The sequence below is a fragment of the Neovison vison genome, chromosome 8, assembly GCF_020171115.1.
Source record: "Neovison vison isolate M4711 chromosome 8, ASM_NN_V1, whole genome shotgun sequence".
Lineage (NCBI taxonomy): Eukaryota > Metazoa > Chordata > Mammalia > Carnivora > Mustelidae > Neogale > Neogale vison.
In genome coordinates, this window is record NC_058098.1 from 24,971,566 (window position 1) to 24,995,262 (window position 23,697).

General features: G+C 43.1%; 1 protein-coding gene across 1 annotated transcript in view; it reads left to right on the forward strand.

The window, feature by feature from the left end:
* The first annotated feature begins 2,498 nt into the window (after window positions 1–2,498).
* CDK5RAP1 (CDK5 regulatory subunit associated protein 1) overlaps window positions 2,499–23,697 on the forward strand; it is a 34,624-nt gene continuing 13,425 nt past the window's right edge. Inside the window, 12 exon segments of the mRNA XM_044263240.1 lie at window positions 2,499–2,618; window positions 2,621–2,726; window positions 5,905–6,008; window positions 6,640–6,674; window positions 7,598–7,698; window positions 9,997–10,207; window positions 10,978–11,098; window positions 14,016–14,246; window positions 17,390–17,487; window positions 18,589–18,644; window positions 21,006–21,136; window positions 23,347–23,496. Of these exon segments, the coding sequence (XP_044119175.1) occupies window positions 2,574–2,618; window positions 2,621–2,726; window positions 5,905–6,008; window positions 6,640–6,674; window positions 7,598–7,698; window positions 9,997–10,207; window positions 10,978–11,098; window positions 14,016–14,246; window positions 17,390–17,487; window positions 18,589–18,644; window positions 21,006–21,136; window positions 23,347–23,496 (1,389 nt within the window). The 5' untranslated portion in view covers window positions 2,499–2,573.

A 23,697-nucleotide genomic window follows, 5' to 3' on the forward strand; every position in this document is an offset into this window, starting at 1 on the left:
CAGCAGCTGGGGAAGACTGACTCCAGAGTCCATGCTCTTAACCGGATTGCTTTAGATCTCCCATGAAACGGGGTGCGGGCTGGAAGTGTGCAGTTACTGAATGCTTACCTTATGCCGAGTTTTGTTTTTAATACCTTCTTTAATTCTTTTTTTTAAAGATTTTATTTATTTATTAGAGAGAGAGAGGGGAGAGAGCGAGCACAGGCAGACAGAATGGCAGGCAGAGGCAGAGGGAGAAGCAGGCTCCCTGCTGAGCAAGGAGCCCGATGTGGGACTTGATCCCAGGACGCTGGGATCATGACCTGAGCCGAAGGCAGCTGCTTAACCAACTGAGCCACCTAGGCGTCCCAATACCTTCTTTAATTTTACAGTATCTCTGGGACGTAGGTTCGATCTTTATCTTTATCTTACAGATGTGGAATTGGCAGCTCAGAGATAGGAATTTGGCTTTCCCAAGGTCACACAGCAAGTAAGGAGCAGGGAAGTGTGACTTTAAAGCTCACACTTAGAAGTCTGCTGTTCTCTGATGCTTGAATGTAGGTTAGCATTGCACCTGCCTAAAGTGCTGGTAGCAGGTGACCGAGTTCGAGAGGCAACAGGCTGCAGCTGCTCATTGTACATGTACAGCACGTGCCATGAGTTAGTTACTGAATGGGAGATGTTGAAGTTGTACATATGGATGAGATTTGTTCCCTGCTTTTAGAGACCTCCCAGCCTGTAAGGGATGGCAGAAGTGTAAGTAGTAATTAACAGCCAAGTCTTGAGATGGAGATTAGGAGGCTTTGGGAATCTATAGGAGGACCCCAGCCTAGACTTGGAGAGTGGTGGCCAGGACAGGCATCTAGGAGGCATTCTAGGAGGAAGCAGAGACCTAAAAGCATGGGAGTTGGCTAAGTCAGAGAGAAGACACACTAGCTAGAGAGAACATCGTATATAAAAGCCTAGAAGCTAGTGAAGAGCAGTACAAAAATGGTGTGACTGGAAGGAGTGAGGCAGTCAGGCTGGAGATCATGAGGTCCGTTAAGGATGTGTGGTGGGAAGTGCATCTCCATCTCTTGGACTTGGAGTCACCAGGGTTCCTTCCTGGGAGGCAGTGACTCTTTCTTACGCACCCTAGAGATACTGTGCTCATTGACAAGTATGTGCCTTAATATTCCTGTGCTCCTTCCCCTGCAGGTTAAAGTATAGCATACTACAGACACTATTGGTCGTTTTGCTTCCTTGTTTTTGTCATGTATGGATACAGCCTTTCTTTTTTTTAAAATTATTATTATTTTTAATTTGACAGAGATCACAAGTAGGCAAAGAGGCAGGCAGAGAGAGAGAGAGAGAGGAGGAAGCAGGCTCCCTGCTGAGCAGAGAGCCCGATGCGGGGCTCGATCCCAGGACCCTGGGACCATGACCTGAGCCGAAGGCAGAGGCTTTAACCTACTGAGCCACCCAGGCGCCCCACAGCCTTACTTTCTAACAGTTGCATTTTATCCCATTGCATGGATGTACCATGACTTAAATAGTCCCCTTCTGATGACATTAGGTCTTTCCCATTCCTTTCCTGTTAGAAACACTGCTGCACTGAATATCCTTACACATGGGTCATTTTATACATGTAAGACCCTATCTGTAGGATAAATATCTAGGAATGAAACTGCTTGGTGAAAGGGGTTGTGCGTGTCATTTTGATGGAAAGTGGCAAATTGGCCTCTGTAAAGGTCGTGCTATTTTCATCTCCCCAGCTATGTGTGAGGGGGCCTGGGTAGAACATTTGAAGGCAGTAAGTCGAGATTCTTGGAGGGTAGGAGGCACTGATCAGACATATGGTGCCCCATGTTAGATACGTCCCATTTGAAGGAACTCAAAGAAAGATCCCCTCAGATAGTAAGTGGATTTCATAGTAATGGGAGGCAACATAGCTAGGTGGCTAGGAGCATGGTCTTTGTGGTCATATAGCCCTTCATTTGAGTCCTGGCTCTGTTGCTTAGGTGGGAGCTTAGGTAAGTTCCTCAGCTTCTCTGTGTCTATTTCCCTATCTCTGAATGGGGGTAATAGTACCACCTGTGTCTATCTTGCTGAGGATTGCTGTGAAGATTTAATGCCCTTGAAGCTGTTCCTGGCACAAGGTGCTTCTTTGTTATTTTGTCACACCATCTTATCTCATCTGTACCACCCCTTTGTTTTGAAAACTGCCTGGATTTGTATCTTACCTTTGGCACTCCTTTGTCTGATCTTAGGCAAGTTGTCCCAGTTTTTTTTTTTTTTCCCCCCCTAACTTATAAAATAGGGATGGTATTAAGAATATCTTCTTCTTCTTGAGTTTTTGGGTATTAAATGTGTTAATACACTGGATGTGCTTATAGCATTGCCCTGTATGAAATGTTCAATAAATGTTGGTGGTACCTGTTATTCTTTTGCAGACTTTGGACTTTGATTTAGTGCCATGCATCCTTTGCAGTGTGTCCTGCAGACACAGAGGTGGGGGCCTTTGGCTTCTGTGTCCTGGCTGCTGCTCAGGACCTGCAGGGCATGTAGTAGTGTTCCCAGCACTGCATGTCCCAGTGAAGAGAGGCAGCAGGAAGATGGAGTTCGGAAGGATTTCAGCTCCAGGCTTGCCAGTGGGCCGACTTTTCAGCATTTTTTAAGAAGAGCGTCAGCTCCTCAAGAGAAACCAGACATGGAGGACCCTCCACCCTATCTCACGGTGGATGAACTTTTAGGGAAGCAAAGAAAAGGTTGGTTTTACTTTTCTTCTCTCTTTAGATTTCCTGCTTTGCTCTTTTCTAGTACCCACAGCCTGATTCTTAATTATTCTTTTATTGCAGACCTGGCTTTGGAGGGTTAATAGGGTGGGAAGGCTCCTAGGTTCTGGAATTGTCAGACTTCATCAAGTAACAATATTAAGAAACTTGTGTGCGCCTGGCTGGCTCAGTTGGTGGAGTGTGCAACACTTGACCTCAGTGTTGTGTGTTCAAGCCCCATGTCGACTTTAGAGATTACTTAAAAATAAAATCTTTAAAAAAAATTTTGGGAGGGTGCGCCTGGGTGGCTCAGTGGGTTGGGCTGCTGTCTTCGGCTCGGGTCATGATCTCAGGGTCCTGGGATCGAGTCCCGCGTCGGGCTCTCTGCTCGGCAGGGAGCCTGCTTCCCTCTCTCTCTCTGCCTGCCTTTCTATCTACTTGTGATTTCTGTCAAATAAATACATAAAATCTTAAAAAAAAAAATAAAAAAAAAAATAAAAAAAATTTTGGTGTGCCTGGATGGCTCAGTCATTTGTGTCTGACTGACTCGGTTCATGATCTCAGGGTCCCAGGATCAAGCTCTGTGTCAGATTGTGTGCTCAGTGGGCAGTCTGCTTCTCCCTCTTCCTCTGCCCCTTCCCCTGCTTGTGCATGCTTGTGCATTCTCTCAAATAAATAAATTAATTAAATAAATAAATTAAATAAATAAATTAAATCTTAAAAAAAAAAAAAGAAAGAAAGAAAGAAACTCATGCTTTTGGTCCATGTAGCTAGGGTGGGTGGAAGTCCTGGGGAGTCTTCTGTTTGGTTACTTTTGGAAACCCTATAATTACTCTGTTCTGATTTTTAGATCTTTTTTTTTTTTTTTTTTTAAGATTTTTATTTATTTGTTCGACAGATAGAGATCACATGTAGGCAGAGAGAGAGGGGGAAGCAAGCTCCCCGCCGTGTAGAGAGCCTGACGTGGGGCTTGATCCCAGGACCCTGAGCTGAAGGCAGAGGCTTGACCCACTGAGCCACCCAGGCGCCCCGATTTTTAGATCATCCTAAGTCATAAGAAAGCTTTCACAGTTGGTGCTGTAGAAATTCACTCAAAAATATTTCATTTATTTATTTGAGAGAGAGAGCAGAGAACACAAGTGGAGGGAGGGAGAAGGGCAAAGGGAGAGGGAGAAGCAGATTTCCTGAGCTGATGTGGAGCTCAATCCCAGGCTCCATCCCAGGACTCCAAATGAAAAGTGGACACTTAACCGAATGAGCTACCCAGGTGCCCCTCCTTCCTTCCTTCCTTCCTTCCTTTCTTTCTTTCTTTCTTTTTTTAAAGATTTATTTATTTATTTATTTGAGAGTGTATGCATGGTCATGTGAGCATGGAGTGGTAGAGGGAGAGAATCCATAAGCAGACTCCCCACTGACTCTGGAGCCCCATGCAGAACTCCATCTTACGATCCCAACATCATGACCTGAGCCAAAATTCAGTTGGGTTGCTTAACCAACTGAGCCACCCAGCTGCTCCTTTGTAATTAAATTTTTAGAAACTGGTATAAAATGTTACATTGTGCTGTACTATGATGTACCTGTCCTCTATAGTTGGACATTATTTTCCAAAAGTTCTATATAAGTTGTTTAAAAAGTTTTATATAAGTAATGCTATAATATGTATCTTTGTATATACATGCACGTATATACATATAAATGTATGTCTATGTCCTATTAAATTTTTTTCTAGGACAAATATCTAGGAATTAAACTAGTAAATCAAGGATGTACATCTTGTGACTCCTGCTAGATTTTTTTTTTTTTTAAGATTTTATTTATTTGACAGAGGGAGAGATCACAAGTAGGCAGAGAGGCAGGCAGAGAAAGAGGCAGAAGCAGGCTCCCTGCTGAGCCGAGAGCCCTATGTGGGGCTTGATCCCAGGACCCTGAGACCATGACCTGAGCTGAAGACAGAGGCTTAACCCACTGAGCCACCCAGGCGCCCCTCCTGCTAGATATTTTGTAGTCCTTTACATATATGTAAATATGTTTATTTGTTGTTCCCCTCAGTTCTGACGTAATTTTTTTTTTTTTTTTTTAAAGACCAGGAAAGTGAGCCAAGAAAGGTTTAAAAAAACATTGTTTGTTGTTTCTTTCTTTAAGTTACTGCTGTTCTGTGTTGGTTTTCATATGATTTTTTTGTCACGAACTTTTAACTTCATTTGGATTTTATTTGGGTCTGTTGATTAAAAGGTGCTGAGGGGCAGGAATTGATGTAGGAATATAATTTCAGAGGACTTGCCAGAGTATGAAGTTGATGTTCTTAAAACTTGATGCAAATGTGTTTTACATCATAATACAGCCATGCTTTCTTTCTTTCTTTCTTTCTTTTTTTTAAAGATTTTATTTTTAAGTAATCTCTGCACCCAATGTGGGACTTGACCTTAAAACCTGGAAATCAAGAGTTGCATGCTCTATCAGCTGAGCCAGCTAGCCGCCCCAGTGCTTGCTTTCGTTTCAGTATGTTTGTTTCAAGTTACTGTAGGAAGTTACCTCATTTTTATTTTCTGGCTTTGTGTGCCCTCTGGCCATTGCTGCTCCCTTCAGAGGTTGGAGAACTTCATTGTGAGAAGGAGGGGTGTAATGTATGGATTTAAATTTTTCCCCCAAGTTGATACTCTGCACTACTAGCTAGTCCTCCCTTTTCTAATTGTTTTTTAACCACATTGCCTTGACTCTCAGGTGCATGTGTCTCCTGTGTTTTAAATGATATGGCCTTGGGGCACCTGGGTGGCTCAGTGGGTTAAAGCCTCTGCTTTCAGCTCAGGTCATGGTCCCAGGGTCCTGGGATCGAGCCCCGCATCGGGCTCTCTGCTCAGTGGAGAGCCTGCTTCCCTCTCTCTATGCCTGCCTCTCTGCCTGCTTGTGATCTCTGTCAAATAAATAAAATCTTTTAAAATAAATGATATGGCCTGTAATTATGTATGTAGGTAATGTAGTATTTCTTTTGTTCTGAAAGGCTGTCATTACTTTGGGGGTAGACCTGGAACTTAATGTTGTCTTAGAATTGAGGCAGCGGGATTTAGTGGATGACCAGTTGCCTCAGATGTTTCTGGGGCATTTGGGAAGGAGACCTGTTGAGACATGTGGTCCCTTTTAGTTTACCTATTGTGGAATCCCCCTCTCATTGCAGTCTACCTGGAGACCTATGGCTGCCAGATGAATGTGAATGACACAGAGATAGCCTGGTCTATCTTACGGAAGAGTGGCTACTTGCGGACCAGGAACCTCCAAGAGGTACATGCATTTTCTGCTTTCATTGTTTTCTGGGCCTGGTTGAGACTCTGCATTCGTGCCAGTTTTCAGATGTAGCTTCAGAAATAAGGCATGGCCTGGTGAGAGTGAGTTCCCTTGAGTAAAATGCATAGCATGGAGCTAAGGTGTATTTTTGTTCCAGTTATTTTTGAAACTTTTATGGTGGTGCTCACTTTTAGGCAAGGAACTAAGTTCACAATGGGCTGGGAGGTGGAGGGGGAATGGGGAGTTAGTGTTTAATGGGTACGGAGTTTTAGTTGGGGAACATGAAATGGTTCTGGAGCTTGATAGTGGTGATGGTTGCACAACAATGTGAATATACTTAATGCTACTGAATTGCACACTTAAAAATGGTTAAAATGGTAAATTTTATGCTATGTATGCTTTACCACAGTGATAAAGAAAAAGATAAATGACCAGGTGGTGGGTATTATAGAGGGCACAGCTTGCATGGAGCACTGGGTGTGGTGAAAAAATAATGAATACTGTTTTTCTGAAAATAAATAAATTGGAAAAAAAAAAGAAAAAAAGAAAAAGATAAATGGATAGTGATTCTACAAGGCAGATTTCAAAGATCATAATTTTCCCTTTTTTTCCGTTGCTTTCCACTCAGGCTGATGTGATCCTCCTTGTCACATGTTCTATCAGGTGAGAATTTGTTCTTTATCCAGAGAGTGAATATATTTTACGCCAGAGTTAACAGTGCCAGGCCGGCAGACCTGTGGCAATCAGTCAGTGGACTTGTGATTTTACAGCAGTGGAGATAGCAATGATAGAACCGGGTTGACATTTGCTGAGCATGTACTGTGTATCAGGTCCTGTGCTGAGCACTGTACTTGCCCTACTAATTTAATTCTCACAGCAGCCCTATGAGATAGGTGTTATAGGTGAGGAAACCGAGAGTTTGCTGAGGCACCCAACTTTTCCTAAGGTTTCTCTTGCAGGTAATGGCACATATTCATGACATAATTCACATTGTAAAGGTTCGGGTACAGTTGGTGCAGAGATGGTGTCATGCATCAGAAGTGAACATACTGTTTCCTGCTTTGTTTCTGTGTACAAGGCATGTTAGTGTTAATGTTTCCTTAGTATTAATATAAGTGTTTCTGCTATAAGACACTGACCTTCATGGCTTTGGGAGATTCAGAAATGAACGCTTCTTCCGTGGAGCCTGGCTTTAAGGAGCTTGGTTTGATATGGGAACTAAGGCAGATACACAAATAGCTCTAACATCTGGCAGAAAGCACTATGTAAAAAATCAAACTATAAAAGAGAAGTTGCTAACTACAGGGAAAAGTGTAGTTAAAGTGATAGGGCAGTTAAAGGGTGGACAAACTCTGTGAGGCTTTGTGAAGTACATTGTTTCTGAGTTTGGGCTTGTCAGGTTTGGAGATAAGCTGGAAGGAAGTGGTGCTTCCTCACTTGGCTCCCTGTTTATCTTCCCTTAACCTAAAAGATAGACATTCATTTAAAGGGTTGAAGTTTGTTTTTATTTTATTTGCATTATTGTACTCTTTTAGCTTGTGCTCTAGTTTATTTTCAGGTTGAGTTCTACCTCTTGATCTTTGCAGGGAGAAGGCTGAGCAGACCATCTGGAATCGTTTACATCAGCTTAAAGCCCTGAAGACAAAACGGCTCCGCTCTCGAGTACCTCTGAGGATTGGGATTCTAGGTATCCGGTAATTTGCAGATTTTGTGTTTTCACACTTGGGAAACCCTTAGAGGCTGGATTCCCAGTGTTTGAAGAATTGTTGTACACCTCATGTAACTCTTGTATTTCATGGCAGAGGCTATAGGATTAAATGAAATGAAGCTCATAAAAGGGCTTTTCATAGTGCCCTGAAGTAATAGGTACTCAGAAAGTGGTCGCCCCCTGCATGCAACTCTTGATCTTGGGATTGGAATTCCAGTCTCATGTTGAGTGTAGGGATTACTTTAAAAAAAAAAAAAAAAAAAAGGGGTCGGGGTGGCGCAGTTGGTTAAACAACTGCCTCCGGCTCAGGGCGTGATCCTGGAGTCCCGGGATCGAGTCCCACATCAGGTTCCCAGCTCCATGGGGAGTCTGCTTCGCTCTCTGACCTTCTCCTCGCTCATTCTCTCTCTCACTGTCTCTCTCTCTCAAATAAATAAAATAAAATCTTAAAAAAAAAAAAAAAAGGGCGCCTGGGTGGCTCACTGGGTTAAGCCTCTGCGTTTGGCTCAGGTCATGATCTTAGGGTCCTGGGATTGAGCCCCACATGGGGCTCTCTGCTAAGCAGGGAGCCTGCTTCCCCCTCTCTTTCTGCCAGCCTCTCTGCCTACTTGTGACGTCTGTCTGTCAAATAAATAAATAAAATCTTTAAAAACAACAACAACCAAAAAAACCCCCAAAAAACAAATCTTAAAAAATAAATTTAAGGGGCACCTGGGTGACTCAGTTGGGTAAGCATCTGCCTTTGCCTTAGGTCATGATCTCGGAGTCCTGGGATTGAGCCCCACATTGGGCTCTTTGCTCAGCAGGGAGTCTCCTCCTCCCTCTGCCCCTCACAAAGCTCAGGCGTGCTTGTGCTGTCTCCCTCTCTCTCTCACTCTCTCTGTTTCTCTCTAAATAAAATCTTAAAAAAAATAAATTTAAGTAAAATGAAATAATATTAAAAATTCCCTTCTTCATTCTCACTAACCACATATTGACTGCTAAGTAGCCACACTTAACTAGTGGCTACCAGTTTGGACAGCACAGATAAAGAATATTTCCGTCAGGGCGCCTGGGTGGCTCAGTGGGTTAAAGCCGCTGCCTTCGGCTCAGGTCATGATCTCAGGGTCCTGGGATCGAGGCCCGCATCGGGCTCTCTGCTCAGCAGGGAGCCTGCTTCCTCCTCTCTCTCTGCCTGCCTCTCTGCCTGCTTGTGATCTCTCTCTGTCAAATAAATAAATAAAATCTTTAAAAAAAAAAAGAATATTTCCGTCATCTTAGTTCTTTCGGACAGCTCTGACCTAGATAGCTGGGAAGCATATTTCAAAAATGAATACTCTATGCCCTTTTGGTCCCAGAATTTTGTTAATGTATTTAATTTTAAAACAGACTGTTCATTTTGGAATAATTAATTTCTCTTGATGAAGGGTCCAAACATGGTTGGAGCATATCCCGTTACACAGATTAATGTACTAAGTGATGTAGGAGGTTGGAAGGATTAGCTGAATGTTTCATATCCAGTTTCTTCATTATAGACGCCCCCGGCTATATCTTTGTTAGGAATTTCAGAAATCTCCCTAATACTTTGTTAATAAAATACATATAGCATAAAATTTACCATTTGAACCCTTCTCTTTTCTTTAAAGATTTTATTTATTTGAGAGAGAGCATGAGCGGTCAAGGAGGAGAGGGAGAGGGAGGAGACTCCCTCCTGAGCGTGGGGCTTGATGCTAGAATGCTGAGATCATGACCTGAGCCAAAGTCGAGAATGTTTAACTGACTGAGCCACCCAGGTGCCCCTGTTTTGAAATTCTGTAGCCTTACTGATAAATAGTGGTTTTTTAGGATTCAGGAGATAGCAGCGTAGATGGTTAATTCATTTCTTAAAGGTCTTAGCAAGTATTATGGGTAAGAAAAGGGATAAAGGATATAAGTACAGTTATATAAGTTTCTTTTTAAAATAGGTTCCTGAATAAAAAGTGTTTGTTTGGAGTTTGAAGTAAATTTCAATTGAAAAAGGGTTCATGTCTAGAAATGTCTTTGGACAATGGCTTAATTTTTTCTGGGTATTTAATTGAATTTCTTAAGTTGCTTGCTTCCTGTGGTTTTCTTGTATAGGAAGATGCAGGTTCTAGTGCCATGGAAATATTGGGTAAATTTGAGGAGTGATGATGCTCAACTCTCAGAGAAGTTTCTGTGCCCTTGGCTCTGATCCTAGCTGGAGATAATGTGTACAGAGAAGTAGACATGGGACCAGATGAATTTGGGAACAGGTGCTCATTTTCTTTTCCTTCCCAGGCTGCATGGCTGAGAGATTGAAGGAGGAGATTCTCAACAGGGAGAAAATGGTGGATATTTTGGCCGGTCCAGATGCCTACCGGGACCTTCCTCGTCTGCTGGCTGTTGCCGATTCAGGCCAACAAGCTGCCAACGTGCTGCTCTCTCTGGATGAGACCTATGCCGATGTCATGCCAGTCCAGACAAGCCCCAGTGCTACTTCAGCCTTTGTGTGAGATATCGTGCAAGAGACAAGGAGTGACCTTCTCCTTTTTCACTTTTATTTCTTTCTTTTTGAGAGAGGGTGGAGAGAGTGTGAGAGCTCAGGTGCATGAGCTGGGGGTGGGTGGGGATGGGAGGTGAGGAGGGACAAAAGGAGAGAGTCCCAAGCAGACTCTGTGCAGAGTCCAACAAGGGGCTCGATCTCACAACCCTGAAATCATGACCTGAGCCAAAACCAAGAATTGGGTGCCCAAAAGAGTGTGCCATTCAGGCACTCCGCCTTTCTCTCTTTTATTTATTTAATTTTAAAAAAAGATTTTATTATTTATTTGACAGAGAGAGAGAGATCACAAGTAGGCAGAGAGGCAGGCAGAGAGAGGGGGAAGCAGGCTCCCCACTGAGCAGAGAGCCTGATGCGGGGCTGGATCCTAGGACCCTGAGACCATGACCTGAGCCTAAGGCAGAGGCTTAACCCACTGAGCCACCCAGGCGCCCCTCCTTTCTCACTTTTAAAATAATGTTAAGGGCAGGGGATCCCAGGACTCTGGGATCATGGCCTGAGCCAAAGGCAGACACTTAACGACTGAGCCACCCAGGAGCCCCTAGTTTTTAAAGACAAAAAATGTTTGCCTTAAAAAAATGTCTCAGATTGGTCCAGTGTGAGTATGGTGCCCAGAGGATTCAGAGTCAAAGGATAATGCTAAGGGAGCTATGACTTGCTCCTTGGGTGGGAGCAAGAATCCTATTCCTGTTACGAAGTTTTGGTGCTTTTCTCCCCAGGTCTATCATGCGAGGCTGTGATAACATGTGCAGCTACTGCATTGTTCCTTTCACACGTGGCCGGGAGAGGAGTCGGCCTGTTGCTTCCATTCTAGAGGAAGTGAGGAAGCTTTCAGAGCAGGTGAAAAGTTCTCTAGGCTTTTGTCTTGTAAACATGTTTTTAGGGGGATGAGAACAACCTTTCTTGTTTCGCTGCCTGTTCTATCTCTAAGCCGTGTAGGTTTAGAACCCATACCTGGCCAGAAAGAAATACCTGGGTGAATATCTTTGATTTGCTGCTTATAAATTATAGGCAGATCCATGTGAAGTTTGTTTAGGAGGCAGCACAGTGGAATGGAGAGAGCATGAGTTTAGAATCAGATGATTGAGTACAGATTCTGGCTGTACCATTCTCTGGTTTGGTGCCTTGGTCACTTAGCTATTATCTTTGAAACACAGTTTCCCAGTCTATGAAAAGAAGATAAAATAGTAACTTTCTTGCTGGGTTTTTGGGAAGATGGTTGTAGTTTAAATGTCTTTTTTTTTTTTTTCTTTTCTTTCCTTTCTTTCCTTCCTTCCTCTCTCCCATTCTCTCTTTCTCTCTTTCTTTTGTAAGAAATCTCAACACCCAGCCTGGGGCTTGAACTCACAACCCTGAGATTAAGAGTCACATGCTCGGGGCACCTGGGTGGCTCAGTGGGTTAAACCGCTGCCTTCGGCTCAGGTCATGATCTCAGGGTCCTGGGATCGAGCCCCGCATCGGGCTCTCTGCTCGGCAGGGAGTCTGCTTCCTCCTCTCTCTCTGCCTGCCTCTCTGCCTGCTTGTCATCTCTCTCTGTCAAATAAATAAATAAAATCTTTAAAAAAAAAAAAAAAAAAAGAGTCACATGCTCTACCAACTGAGTCAGCCAGGTGTCCATGTAGTTTATATATATATATATATATATATATATATTTTAAAAGAGTTTATTTATTTATTTGACAGACAGCGATCATAAGTAGCAGAGAGGCAGGCAGAGAGAGAGGAGGAAGCAGGCTCCCTGCCGAGCAGAGAGCCCGATGCAGGGCTCGATCCCAGGACCCTGAGATCATGACCTGAGCCAGAATCAGAAGTTGGCCCCTCAACTGATTGAGCCACGCAGGTGCCCTGCCCCTAAATGTTTTTAAACTACCTGGCATATAGTAAATTTTCAGAGAATGATTTATTTGTCCATTCTAGGGAAACTGCCCAAATATCTTCCTCATTATATCATAGAGCCAGCTTGCTAGTTGAGGGACAGAGAATAGATGAGGTTAGTGAATCCCAGCAGAGGCTGGAGGGGAGAGAATTCCTACTTTCTTCCTGTTGGGAGCTGGTCGCAGCTAACTCTAGGCCTGGATCTTCAGGCACTGAAGAGGAGGATGTAGTTGGGAATAAGGAGCTTTTCTTCCACTAGAGTCTCCCTCTTTCCTTCCTTGCTTGCTCAAGAACTGTGGGAGCCAGCCCCTGCTCCAGTTTTCAGTCAGCAGTTTGTCTCTGTTCTTACACTCTAGCAGTGCTCTCTTCTCGCCTCCCATTCCCCAGTTCTCAGTTCCCTGCTTTGCTCCCCGGCTGCTCACAGGCACTGGGAGGTCTTCTCCGTATCCCTCCTTTCCACGTGCTTCCTGGTCTCAAGTCGTCTCCTCTCCCCTTCCAGCTCCCCCATAGTACCAGAACTACTCGTCAGGATGGAGACATTCTGTATACTATTATTTTTTATTTTAAAAAAAAAAAAACTTTACTTATTAGAGAGGGAGCACAAGCAAGGGGAGTGGTAGGCAGAGGGAGAGGCAGACTCCCCCTGAGCAGGGAGCCAAATGTGGGGCTCATGACCCTAGTCGAAGGCAGACGCTTAATCAACTGAGCTACCAGGTGCTCCCAAATTTCTTTTTTTTTTTTTGTTTTAAGTTTATTTATTTTTAAGTAATCTTTACACCCACAACTCACAATGTGAGAGTCTCAAGCTCTACCCGGCTGAGTCAGCTAGGGGCTCCTCAAAATTTCTTAATTGTCCAAAATACCTTTTTTTTTTTTTTTTAAAGATTTTATTTATTTATTTGAGAGAGAGAGAGAACACAAATGGGGAAGAGCAGAGGGAGGAGGAGAAGCAGACTCTCCGCTGAGCATAGAGACTGACATGGGGCTCAATCCTGGGACTCCAGGATCATGACCTGATTCAAAGGCAGATGCTTTATTGTCGAACTAACCAGGTACCTCTGTCCAAAAATACCATTAAAAAAAAAATTTTAAACCCAAGATCCAATCAAGATTTGTTTTATTTGGTTTTTATATTTCTTCAATCCCTCTTCTTTTTTTTTTAAAAAAGATTTTATTTATTTATTTGACAAACAGCAAGAGAGCGAACACAAGTAGGGGGAGTGGGAGAGGAGAAGCAGGCTTCCCACTGAGTAGGGAGCCCAATGTGGGACTCAATCCTAGGACCCTGAGATCATGACCTGAGCCAAAGGCAGAGGCTTAACAACTAAGCCACCCAGGCGCCTCTCTTCAGTCCCTCTTAATTTAAAACAACCCTTTCAGTTTTTTGTTGTTTGCTTTAAATGATATATTAAGTTTTTGAAGAGATCAGATATTGCTGAATTTGGCTGATTGCTTCTTCATGTTGTCATTTAATATTCCTCTGAATTTTGGTACACATTGGAAGTTAGGTGTAAAAGCTTGATTCAAATTAGGCTAAATATTTTGGGAAGAGTATTTCATAGACAGTGATTATATAATATTCAACTGGCAGAATGCTTTCAGAATTTGATTTATTGTGTTACAAATGAACCATTATTATTGAACATTGAGTTTGTGTCCAGGTTTTTGCTACTCTAAAAAATGCTTTGAAGCTAATTTTTATTTAAGATTTTAGAAATTCTGAAGTTGAGTTCTTCAGACAAGATGCCCAAATGTGAAATTATTGGATTAAAGACAGAATAGAATACATTTATGGATGGCTCTTGGTAGGGTCAGCTAATTTCAATGAAACTACAAAGAAGGTTTTAATTGGCTTCCGATGTATTTATTTTTCCTTTTTTAGGGGCTGAAAGAAGTGACACTTCTTGGTCAGAATGTTAATAGTTTTCGGGACAGTTCAGAGGTCCAGTTCAACAATGCTGTGTCTACTAACCTCAGCCGTGGCTTTTCTACCAACTATAAACCCAAGCAAGGGGGCCTTCGTTTTGCTCACCTTCTGGATCAGGTCTCCAGAGTAGATCCTGAAATGAGGATCCGTTTTACCTCTCCCCACCCCAAAGACTTTCCTGATGAGGTGAGTATCGACAAGAGAACTGTGCCAAGCTGTTACCAGTATCCTTTTAAAAAAAAAAATTTTTTTTTTTAAAAAGATTTTATCTATTTATTTGACAGAGATCACAAGTAGGCAGAGAGACAATCAGAGAGAGAGGGGGGAAGCAGGCTCCCTGCTAAGCAGAGAGCCTGATGTGGGGCTCAGTCGCAGGACCCCAGGATCACGACCCGAGCTGAAGGCAGAGGCTTTAACCCACTGAGCCACCCAGGCATCCCTTTTAATTTTTTAAAGATTTATTTATTTATTTATTTGACAGAGAGAGAGAGAGAGATCACAAGTAGGCAGAGAGGCGGACAGGGGTGGGTGGGTGGAGTAGGCTTCCGGCTGAGCAGAGAGCCTGATGCAGGGCTCCATCCCAGGACCCTGAGATCATGACCTGAGCCAAAAGCAGAGGCTTAACCCACTGAGCCACCCAGCTGACCCTAGGTGGCATTCTTAAGTATGCCAAAGGCTGGACCCAGTGGGAGGCAGCAGTCCTTGAGTCTCGCTCAACAAGGTGGGCGGATATGGGATTGATATATTTAAAAAAATTTGTCTTCAAGTTCATCAGGGTCAGGTTGTCATCTTCATTTATAAAATGGGATTAATAATAGCTTCCTGCTTTGGGTTTTTGGGAAATAGGTATAATGTATAAAAAAATTAAAGGTATAATGTAAGGCACTTATCAAAGTGCCTTAACAATGCATGGAGTGTATAGCTCATATGTGAAACCATTCATTCATTCATTCATTCATTTATTTATTTATTTTTGGTGAAATCTCTTTTGGTCCCACCCCAACCTTTTCGCCTCTGGATTGTCTTTTTATTGAGCTGCAAGTGTTCTTCATGTATTCATGATATAACTCCTTTGTCAATATATTTTTTCAAATATTTTTTCTTAGTTTTAGTTTCTTTAAAGGTTTTATTTTTTTAAAGATTTATTTATTTTAGGGGCACCTGGGTGGCTCAGTGGGTTAAGCCTCTGCCTTCGGCTCAGATCATGATCTCAGGGTCCTGGGATTGAGCCCTGCATTGGGCTTCCTGCTCTGTAGGGGGCCTGGTTCCCCCTCCCGCTCTGTCTGCCTCTCTGTCTACTTGTGATCTCTCTCTGTGTGTCAAATAAATAAAATCTTAGGAGAGGAAAAAAGCTTTATTTATTTTAGAGTGTACAAGTGAGGGAGGGATGGTGGGCAAGGGCGAGGCTCTTAAGCAGACTCTTTGAGGAGTGCAGAATCTGACACACGGTTCGACTCCAGGACACTGAGATCATGACCTGAGCTGAAATCAAGAGTTGGACACTTAACTGACTGAGCCACCCAGGTGCCCCCCCCTTTTTATAAAGATTTATTTATTTATTTGACAGACAGAGATCACAAGTAGGCAGAGAGGCAGGCAGAGATAGAGGGGGAAGCAGGCTCTCCACTGAGCAGAGAGCCCAATTTGGGGCTTGATCCCAGGACCCCGGAATCATGGCCCAAGCCAAAGGCAGAGGCTTTAACCCACTGAGCCACCCAGGTGCCCCCACCCAGGTGCCCCTTAAGGATTTTTTTTTAAGTGATCTCCACACCCAGTGTGGGGCTCAAACACAACCCTGAGATCAAGAGTTTGCACGCTCCACCTACTCGGCCAGCTACTGGGCCAGCCAGGTGCCACACCTAGTTCCAGTTTCTTTTTTTTTTTAATTCCCCAAAGATGTTATTTGTTTGACAGACAGAGATCACAAGTAGGCAGAGAGGCAGGCCAAGAGAGGAGAGAGGAGAGAGGAGGAAGCAGCTCCCCGCTGAGCAGAGAGCCCGATGTGGGGCTCCATCCCAGGACCCTGGGATCATGACCCAAGCCGAAGGCAGAGGCTTTAACCCACTGAGCCACCCAGGTGCCCCTTTTTTTTCTTTTCTTTTCTTTCTTTGTTTCTTTTTCTTTTTTTAAAGATTTTTATTTATTTATTTGACACAGAGAAAGAGAGAGAGAGAGAGAGAGAGAGCGCGAGCACAAGCAGGGGGCATGGCAGGCAGGCAGAGCCAGGAGCCAAGCAAGGAACCTGATGTGGGGCTTGATCCCAGGACTGTGGGATCACGACCCAAGCCAAAGGCAGCCGCTCAACCATGAGAACCACCCAGGTGCCCCTACTTCCAGTTTCTTGATGGTCCTTTTTTTTTTTTTAAAGATTTTATTTATTTATTTGACAGAGAGGGAGAGAGAGAGAGATCACAAGTAGTCAGAGAGGCAGGTGGGGGGGGCAGGAAGAAGGCTCCCGCTGAGCAGAGAGCATGATGTGGGGCTCGATCCCAGGACCCTGAGATCATGACCTGAGTCAAAGGCAGAGGCTTAACCCACTGAGCCACTCAGGCACTCCTTCTTGATGGTCTTTTATTTTTTTATCTTAATTTTAATTTTTTTAAAGATTTTATTTATTTGAGAAAGAGCGAGAGCTCGAGCCGGGGAGGGTTAGAGGGAGAGGGAGAAACAGGATTCCTACTGAGCAGGGAGCTAGATGTGGGGCTCAGTCCCAGGGTCTTGGGATCATGACCCGAGCTGAAGGCAGACGCTTAACAGCAGAGCCCCCCAAGCATTCCTTGATGGTGTCTTTTATTTTTTTTATTATTTATTTATTTATTTATTTATTTGACAGAGATCACAAGTAGACAGAGAGGCAGACAGAGAGAGAGAGGAGGAAGCAGGCTTCCCGCCGAGCGGAGAGCCCGATGCGGGACTCGATCCCAGGACCCTGAGATCATGACCTGAGCCGAAGGCAGCAGCCCAACCCACTGAGCCACCCAGGCGCCCCTGATGGTGTCTTTTAAAGTGGTTAATTAGTTTGGAAGTTAGATGAAACAAATACTTCATTTTTCTTTTCTTGTCTTGTCTCTGTCACCCCATGGCTTGAATTTGACCTCTGCTTGCTTGCTTCACTTTTTTAAAGCAGAAATGCCATCAGGTGAAATGTCTGGCACAGATAACATAGGTTGAGTAAAAATAAAGGATTTGGATAATTCATGTATTTGGTTTAATTGGCCTATTAATTACTTGAAAATTAACCTTGGTAGAGAAACAGTGGGAGTGGTATTCTTCTCTGCAGTATCCTTTGGTGAGACTTTGATGGCCTTTACTGTGTTCTATCTGATCAGGTTCTACAGCTGATTCATGAGAGAGACAACATCTGTAAACAGATTCACCTACCAGCCCAGAGTGGAAGCAGCCGTGTATTGGAGGCTATGCGGAGGGGGTCAGACTTAACTTGGGGATGGGACATCCTGCACCTTTCCATGTTTTCTTAAGGACCACACCATGTCTAAGGACCTAGTATAGTGTGTGGCACATAGTAACTGCTCAATAAATATCTGTTCTATTAATAAACTCATGAACATGATAACTTACTTCTGTTTACTCCAGAAATATAGACTAAGGACTGAATCACTCATGTCATTTGTTTAGTGTTTCTTTTTAAGATTTATATTTATTCTATATAGAGAGTGCACACATGGAGGGAAAAGAGAGTCTTAAGTAGACTCTGTACTGAGTGCAGATCCCAACGCAGGGCTTGATTTCATGACCCTGAGATCACACCCTGAGCCAAAAACAGATGCTAAACTGACTAAGCCATCCAGGCCCCCCAGCATGTTTTTTATTAAGCATGAAATGTGTGTACATTCCTTTTGAAATTGGAATCCTGTAGCTTTTAACATTAAAGCTTTTAAGTCTTGGAATTTAAACATATCTCTGTTCACTTACTTTGGGACTAATATGTATTGCAGAGATAAGACTGAAAGGGTGAGGTGACAAATAGCAACTAGTGCCTTTTCTTGTTTTCCACTATTTTAGAGCAGTTTTAGAGATCCTCTAAAGTGTTTAATCTGTCCTCACTAAATAAAAAAAGAATATTTACTTTTTTGTTTTTTTAAGATTTATTTATTTGAGAGAGAGAGCATGAGTGGGAGGGGCAGAGGGAAAGGGAGAGAGAATCTCAAGTAGACTCCTTGAGCATGGAGCCTGGCATAGGGCTTAATCTCATGACACAGATCAGGACCTGAGCTGAAACCAAGAGTCTGTTGCTTAACCTGTTGTGCCACTCAGGTACCCTCTACTTATTTTTTTTAAAGGCTATTTAAAATAATGTATGTCTTGAATTAAAGATTTGTGGGCTATAGATTAGGTTATACTACAGGATTTGGATCAAAAGGACTCTTGTGTACTTTAACCTACTTTTGTACTGTCCCATGTGGTTGAGAAGTGGTTATATGTGGTAATTCATAGCCTTATCTTTTTGTAGCATTCCTTTAAAGAAGATTGATTCATCTCAGCCTTTTCTTCTTTTTCTTTATTGCAGATATTCAAGAGAAGCTTACATGGAGTTAATTCATCATATCAGAGAATCTATCCCAGGTATGTTTAAGAAATATTCTGTCGAGCACATCACTCTACCAGTGGCCACAGCGTTTTTGTTTTGACACTGCCTTATGACACCCTTCATGCTGCTTTTGTGCCTCTTCATTTTTCTCTTTCTCTCTTTTTACTTCTGTCTGTTTTTTTTAATGTGTTGGTCTTGCTAGATGTACACAAAAGTATGGATCAGTTTGTGACCTCAAGGTGAAAGAGATTTCTATATTCTTCGTGTTTCTGAACATATGGGGCAGACTTTGATCTTTCTTGTTAGCTGGCAAAGGTAGTTTGGTCTAAATTAGTTCTAATTTGGGGACAATTGGTATCTTTAAAAATGTACACATTTTTAGGGGCGCCTGGGTGGCTCAGTGGGTTAAGCCGCTGCCTTCGGCTCAGGTCATGATCTCAGGGTCCTGGGATCGAGTCCCGCATCGGGCTCTGTGCTCAGCGGGGAGCCTGCTTCCTCCTCTCTCTCTCTCTCTGCCTGCCTCTCTGCCTACTTGTGATCTCTCTCTGTCGAATAAATAAATAAATAATCTTTTAAAAAAAAAAAAAGTACACATTTTTAGAGGTAATTCCTTTCCTATTATCTTAACTCTTACTCCTTTTTCTCTTTCCCTTTTCTCCTAATAAAATTACTTTGTAGTCTTTTTTTTTTTTTTTTATAAAGATTTTGTTTATTTATTTGACAGAGAGAGACATAGTGAGAGAGGGAACACAAGCAGAGGGAGTAGGAGAGGGGGAAGCAGGCTTCCTGCTGAGCTCAATGTGGGGCTTGATCCCAGGACCTAACTTTGTAGTCTTTCTTTTTTTTTTTAAAGATTTTATTTATTTGACAGAGAGAGAAATCACAAGTAGGCAGAGAGGCAGGCAGAGAGAGAGAGAGAGGGGAGGAAGCAGGCTCCCCGAGGAGTAGAGAGCCCGACATGGGGCTTGATCCCTGGACCCTGGGATCACGACCCGAGCTGAAGGCAGAGGCTTTTAACCCACTGAGCCACCCAGGCACCCCACTTTGTAGTCTTCCTAATTTAGATTTGGTTGACAGTATCTACATTTGTTTCCAAATTTCTTATTATTGTAACTTGAATTATGCATAGTTTCATTTTGGAGGGGCAGGATAGGGCGGAGGCTTTCTGGGCTGCAGTTTCCTCATCTATAAAATAGAGTTAGTAAGGGGCACTTAGCTGGCTTCGTAGAGCATGGGACCCTTGATTTCAGGGTTATGAGATCAGGCCCCAAGTGTGGCATAGAGTTTACTTTAAAAAAACAAATATATATATATATATATATATACACACACACACACACACACACACACACACACACACACATATGTAAAATAGAATTGATAGTACCTCATTGGATTGTGGGAATAATTACATAGATTAAATTAAATAGATAGGAAAGCGTAGCACTTAGTATTTAATGACCAGTAGTTATTGTTCCTATAGTCTTAAACATTGTATGAAATTGGTTTCAAAGGTATGTTTTTTAAAGAATTTATTTAAAAATTTTTACTTTTTTTTTTTTTTAAGATTTTTATTTATTTATTTGACAGAGAAAGACATAGTGAGAGAGGGAGCACAGGTGGGGAGTGGGAGAGGGAGAAGCAGTCTTCCCACTGAGGAGGGAGCCTGATGCCGGGCTTGATCCCAGGACCCTGAGGTCGTAACCCGAGCTGAAGGCAGATCCTTAATGACTGAGCCACCCAGGTCTCCCTATTTAAAAAACTTTATATAAGATTTATTTAATTTTATTTTTTTAAGATTTTATTTATTTATTTGATAGAGATCACAAGTAGGCAGAGAGGCAGGCAGAGAGATGGGGGAGGCAGGCTCCCTGCTGAGCAGAGATTCCCGATATGGGGCTCTATCCCAGGACCCTAAGATCATGACCTGAGCCGAAGGCAGAGGCTTTAACCCACTGAGCCACTCAGGCGCCCAAGATTTATTTATTTTATAAAGAATTATTTATTTATTTGAGAGAGAGGGAGAGAGTGCTGCATGCAAGGGGAGGAATCAGAGGGAAAAGTAGAGAAGTAGACAGTGCTAAGCACAGAGCCCCACACAGGGCTCGACCTCATGATCCTTAGATCATGAACCAAGCCGAAACCGAGAGTCAGACACTTAACCAATTGAGCCAGCCAGCTGCCCTAAAAGTTTGGGAACTGGCGTGGGAACATTCTGGATAAGCAGGCCTACCCCATCTTGCTCTGTAATGACTATTTTGTTTCACTTGCACATGAGCTGAGCAGCTCCAGGAAAAGTTTACAATTGCTGTCCCACCCTTTGTAGTCCACAAGTGCCAAAGGCCTCTCCTGAAGGTAGGCAGCAGTGACATGTTGTCCTTTGTCATGCGTTGCAGGGGTGAGCCTCAGCAGTGATTTCATTGCTGGCTTTTGTGGTGAGACGGAGGAAGATCACCTCCAGACGGTGTCTTTGCTTCGGGAAGTTCAGTACAACATGGGCTTCCTTTTTGCTTACAGTATGAGACAGGTAAGCCCTTCTTGGGATGCAGAAGAAGCTACTTCTATGGTACAACAGAATTTCTGACTGGGGCAGCAAGGCAGTTCTTGAGAAGCCACGAGATCTTACCACTCATTTCTTTATTTTTGATTTAATCAACCTGTCTACTGTTTTATACAGTTCAGCAGTTTGAGATGAAAATGGATTGCTTGCGACATTATTTTCATGAAAATATTTGAAATTATGTTTAGATCGTTTAGAATTTGAATGTGCAGGTAGGGATGCTATTCTCCTTATAGGAAAACTGAAATCATGCAGGACTTTTTTGGTCTATAGATATGCATTATTTCACAGATGCACCTTGTCCTCCCAGCCATCCTCAGCTATTTTAGTTTTCATTTTTTAGGCCATGTGAACCCACTTATAGCCATTAGAGAGCTTCTCTGTACATGGATTCCCAGGAATATAAAGCGGAAGGAGGTGAGGAAGGAAGGGGAGAGTAATGTGTAATTCCTGCAGAGGAGGGGTAGTTCTGATCTTTTGCCATTTTCTTGATGGTAGCGATGAATTTGCACAGGTCGTATCTCCTCTCTTCAGTCAACTTAGTGGGGGCTTTCCTTGTGCTTGGGCTGGAGGCTGAAGAGGCTCGGTGGCCAGGAGGCTCAGGAAAGCTGATTGATGAATGAAGGATCCCATGACCTGAGCCACCACCATCACTCAGCTGCCATCAGCAAAGCTAATTCATGTCTTTTAAAGCTCACTGCCTACTGTTCTGTAGGCAGTGTAAGTGGGCTATTGTATGTATTTATGTCTGTTACAGAATTACTTCAGAGGATGAAGCTTCAGAGTAGATTTGGGTTCCAAATCTGCTGCTGCTTTTCCGTGGACATCACAAATATGCAAGAGAAATTCTTTTTCTAATGTTAGATTTGGGAATGGGTGTGCAGTGTGTGGTGGAAGCGTCATGGGGATTAATATGAGTGTTCACTTTGGGATCTAATTTCTAGGTTAGGGTTAAGGTTATAGAGACCTAGTAGTCTAGTGGATGAGAGCAAGCATTCAGTTTCTGCCAGTCTTACTTAATAACTGTGTGATCTTGAGAAAGGTCCTTGGTTTCTCCACCTTTGAAGTGAGAATAGTGTTTGGTAATGGTAAATGCACAATAGATGCAAGTTTTTGTTAATAAGACAAAATAGAGTAAACCCATTCATCTTTGTACTTCTCTCAAAGGACAAATGGAATGACCACACATTGATATACAGGTTTTCCTATATATAATTCCATACTTATATCTAGCTCAGTGGTTCTTCAACTGTATTACAAACCTGTATACAGAAAACTTAAAAAAAAAATGTGTGTCGGGTGCTTGGATGGCTCAGTTGGTTGGGCATCTGCCTTCAGCTCAGGTCATCATCCTGGGGTCCAGGGATTGAGTCCTGTATTGGGCTCCCTGCTCCACGGGGCATCTGCTTCTTCCTCTGCTCCCACATTCTTGTTCTCTCTCTCTCTCTTACAAAATTAAATACAATTTTGAGTCTGATTTTCATGTACTAAGTTTAGAATTTCACCCTTGTAAAAATGTGACTTGACCGCATAGTTCCCTATCTCTTTGAGAATGCTCCTAGAGCTAGAGAACCCTTCTGGCATGGCTTGGGTCTTGTATATATGACTGTAACTTAGAGGTGGAGTGAACTTGGTCCCCCTCTGTCCCTTAAGAATAGATTTTTTGGGGTGAGGGCACCTGGGTGGCTCAGGCAATGAAGCATCTGACTTGATTTTGGGTCAGGTCATGGTCTCAGGATCTTGTGATCAAGCCCCTTGTCAGGCTTCCTGCTCAGAGGGGAGTCTGTTTGAGGATTCTCTATCCCTGTTTCCCTCCTTCTCTTCCCCAACTTGTGCACGCATGCATACTTTCTCTTTCCCCTCTCTAAATTAAGTACGTCTTTTTTTTTTTTTTTCAAGATTTTATTTCACAGAGAGGAGAGCACAAGCAGGGGGAGCAGCAGAGGGAGAGGGAGGAGGAGGCTTTCCGCTGAGCAGGGAGCCCGATGTGGGGCTCGATCCCAGGATCGTGGGATCATGACTCAAGCTGAAGGCAGATACCTAACTGACTGAGCCACCCAGGTGCCCCTAAAATAAACAAATCCTTAAAAAAAAAAAAAAAAAGAAGAAGAAGAATGGGGAAAAAAGGGAATTCTGTGAGTCCTTGGTGACCTTTCTCTTTCTCTTTTTTTTTGTAGAAGACCCGGGCATATCACAGGCTAAAAGATGATGTCCCAGAAGAGGTAAAATTAAGGCGTTTGGAGGAACTTATTACTGTCTTTCGAGAAGAAGCAACAAAAGCCAACATGGCCTCTGTGGGTTGTACCCAGCTAGTCCTGGTGGAAGGGGTAAGGTCATATGTATATATATTTTTTGTTTGTTTTTTGGAACACAGTATGTCTCCCATTTTTTTTTTTTTTTTTTAAGATTTTATGAGAGATCACAAGTAGGCGGAGAGGCAGGCAGAGAGAGAGGGGGAAGCAGGCTCCCCGCTGAGCAGAGAGCCCGATGTCAGACTCGATCCCAGGACCCTGAGACCATGACCTGAG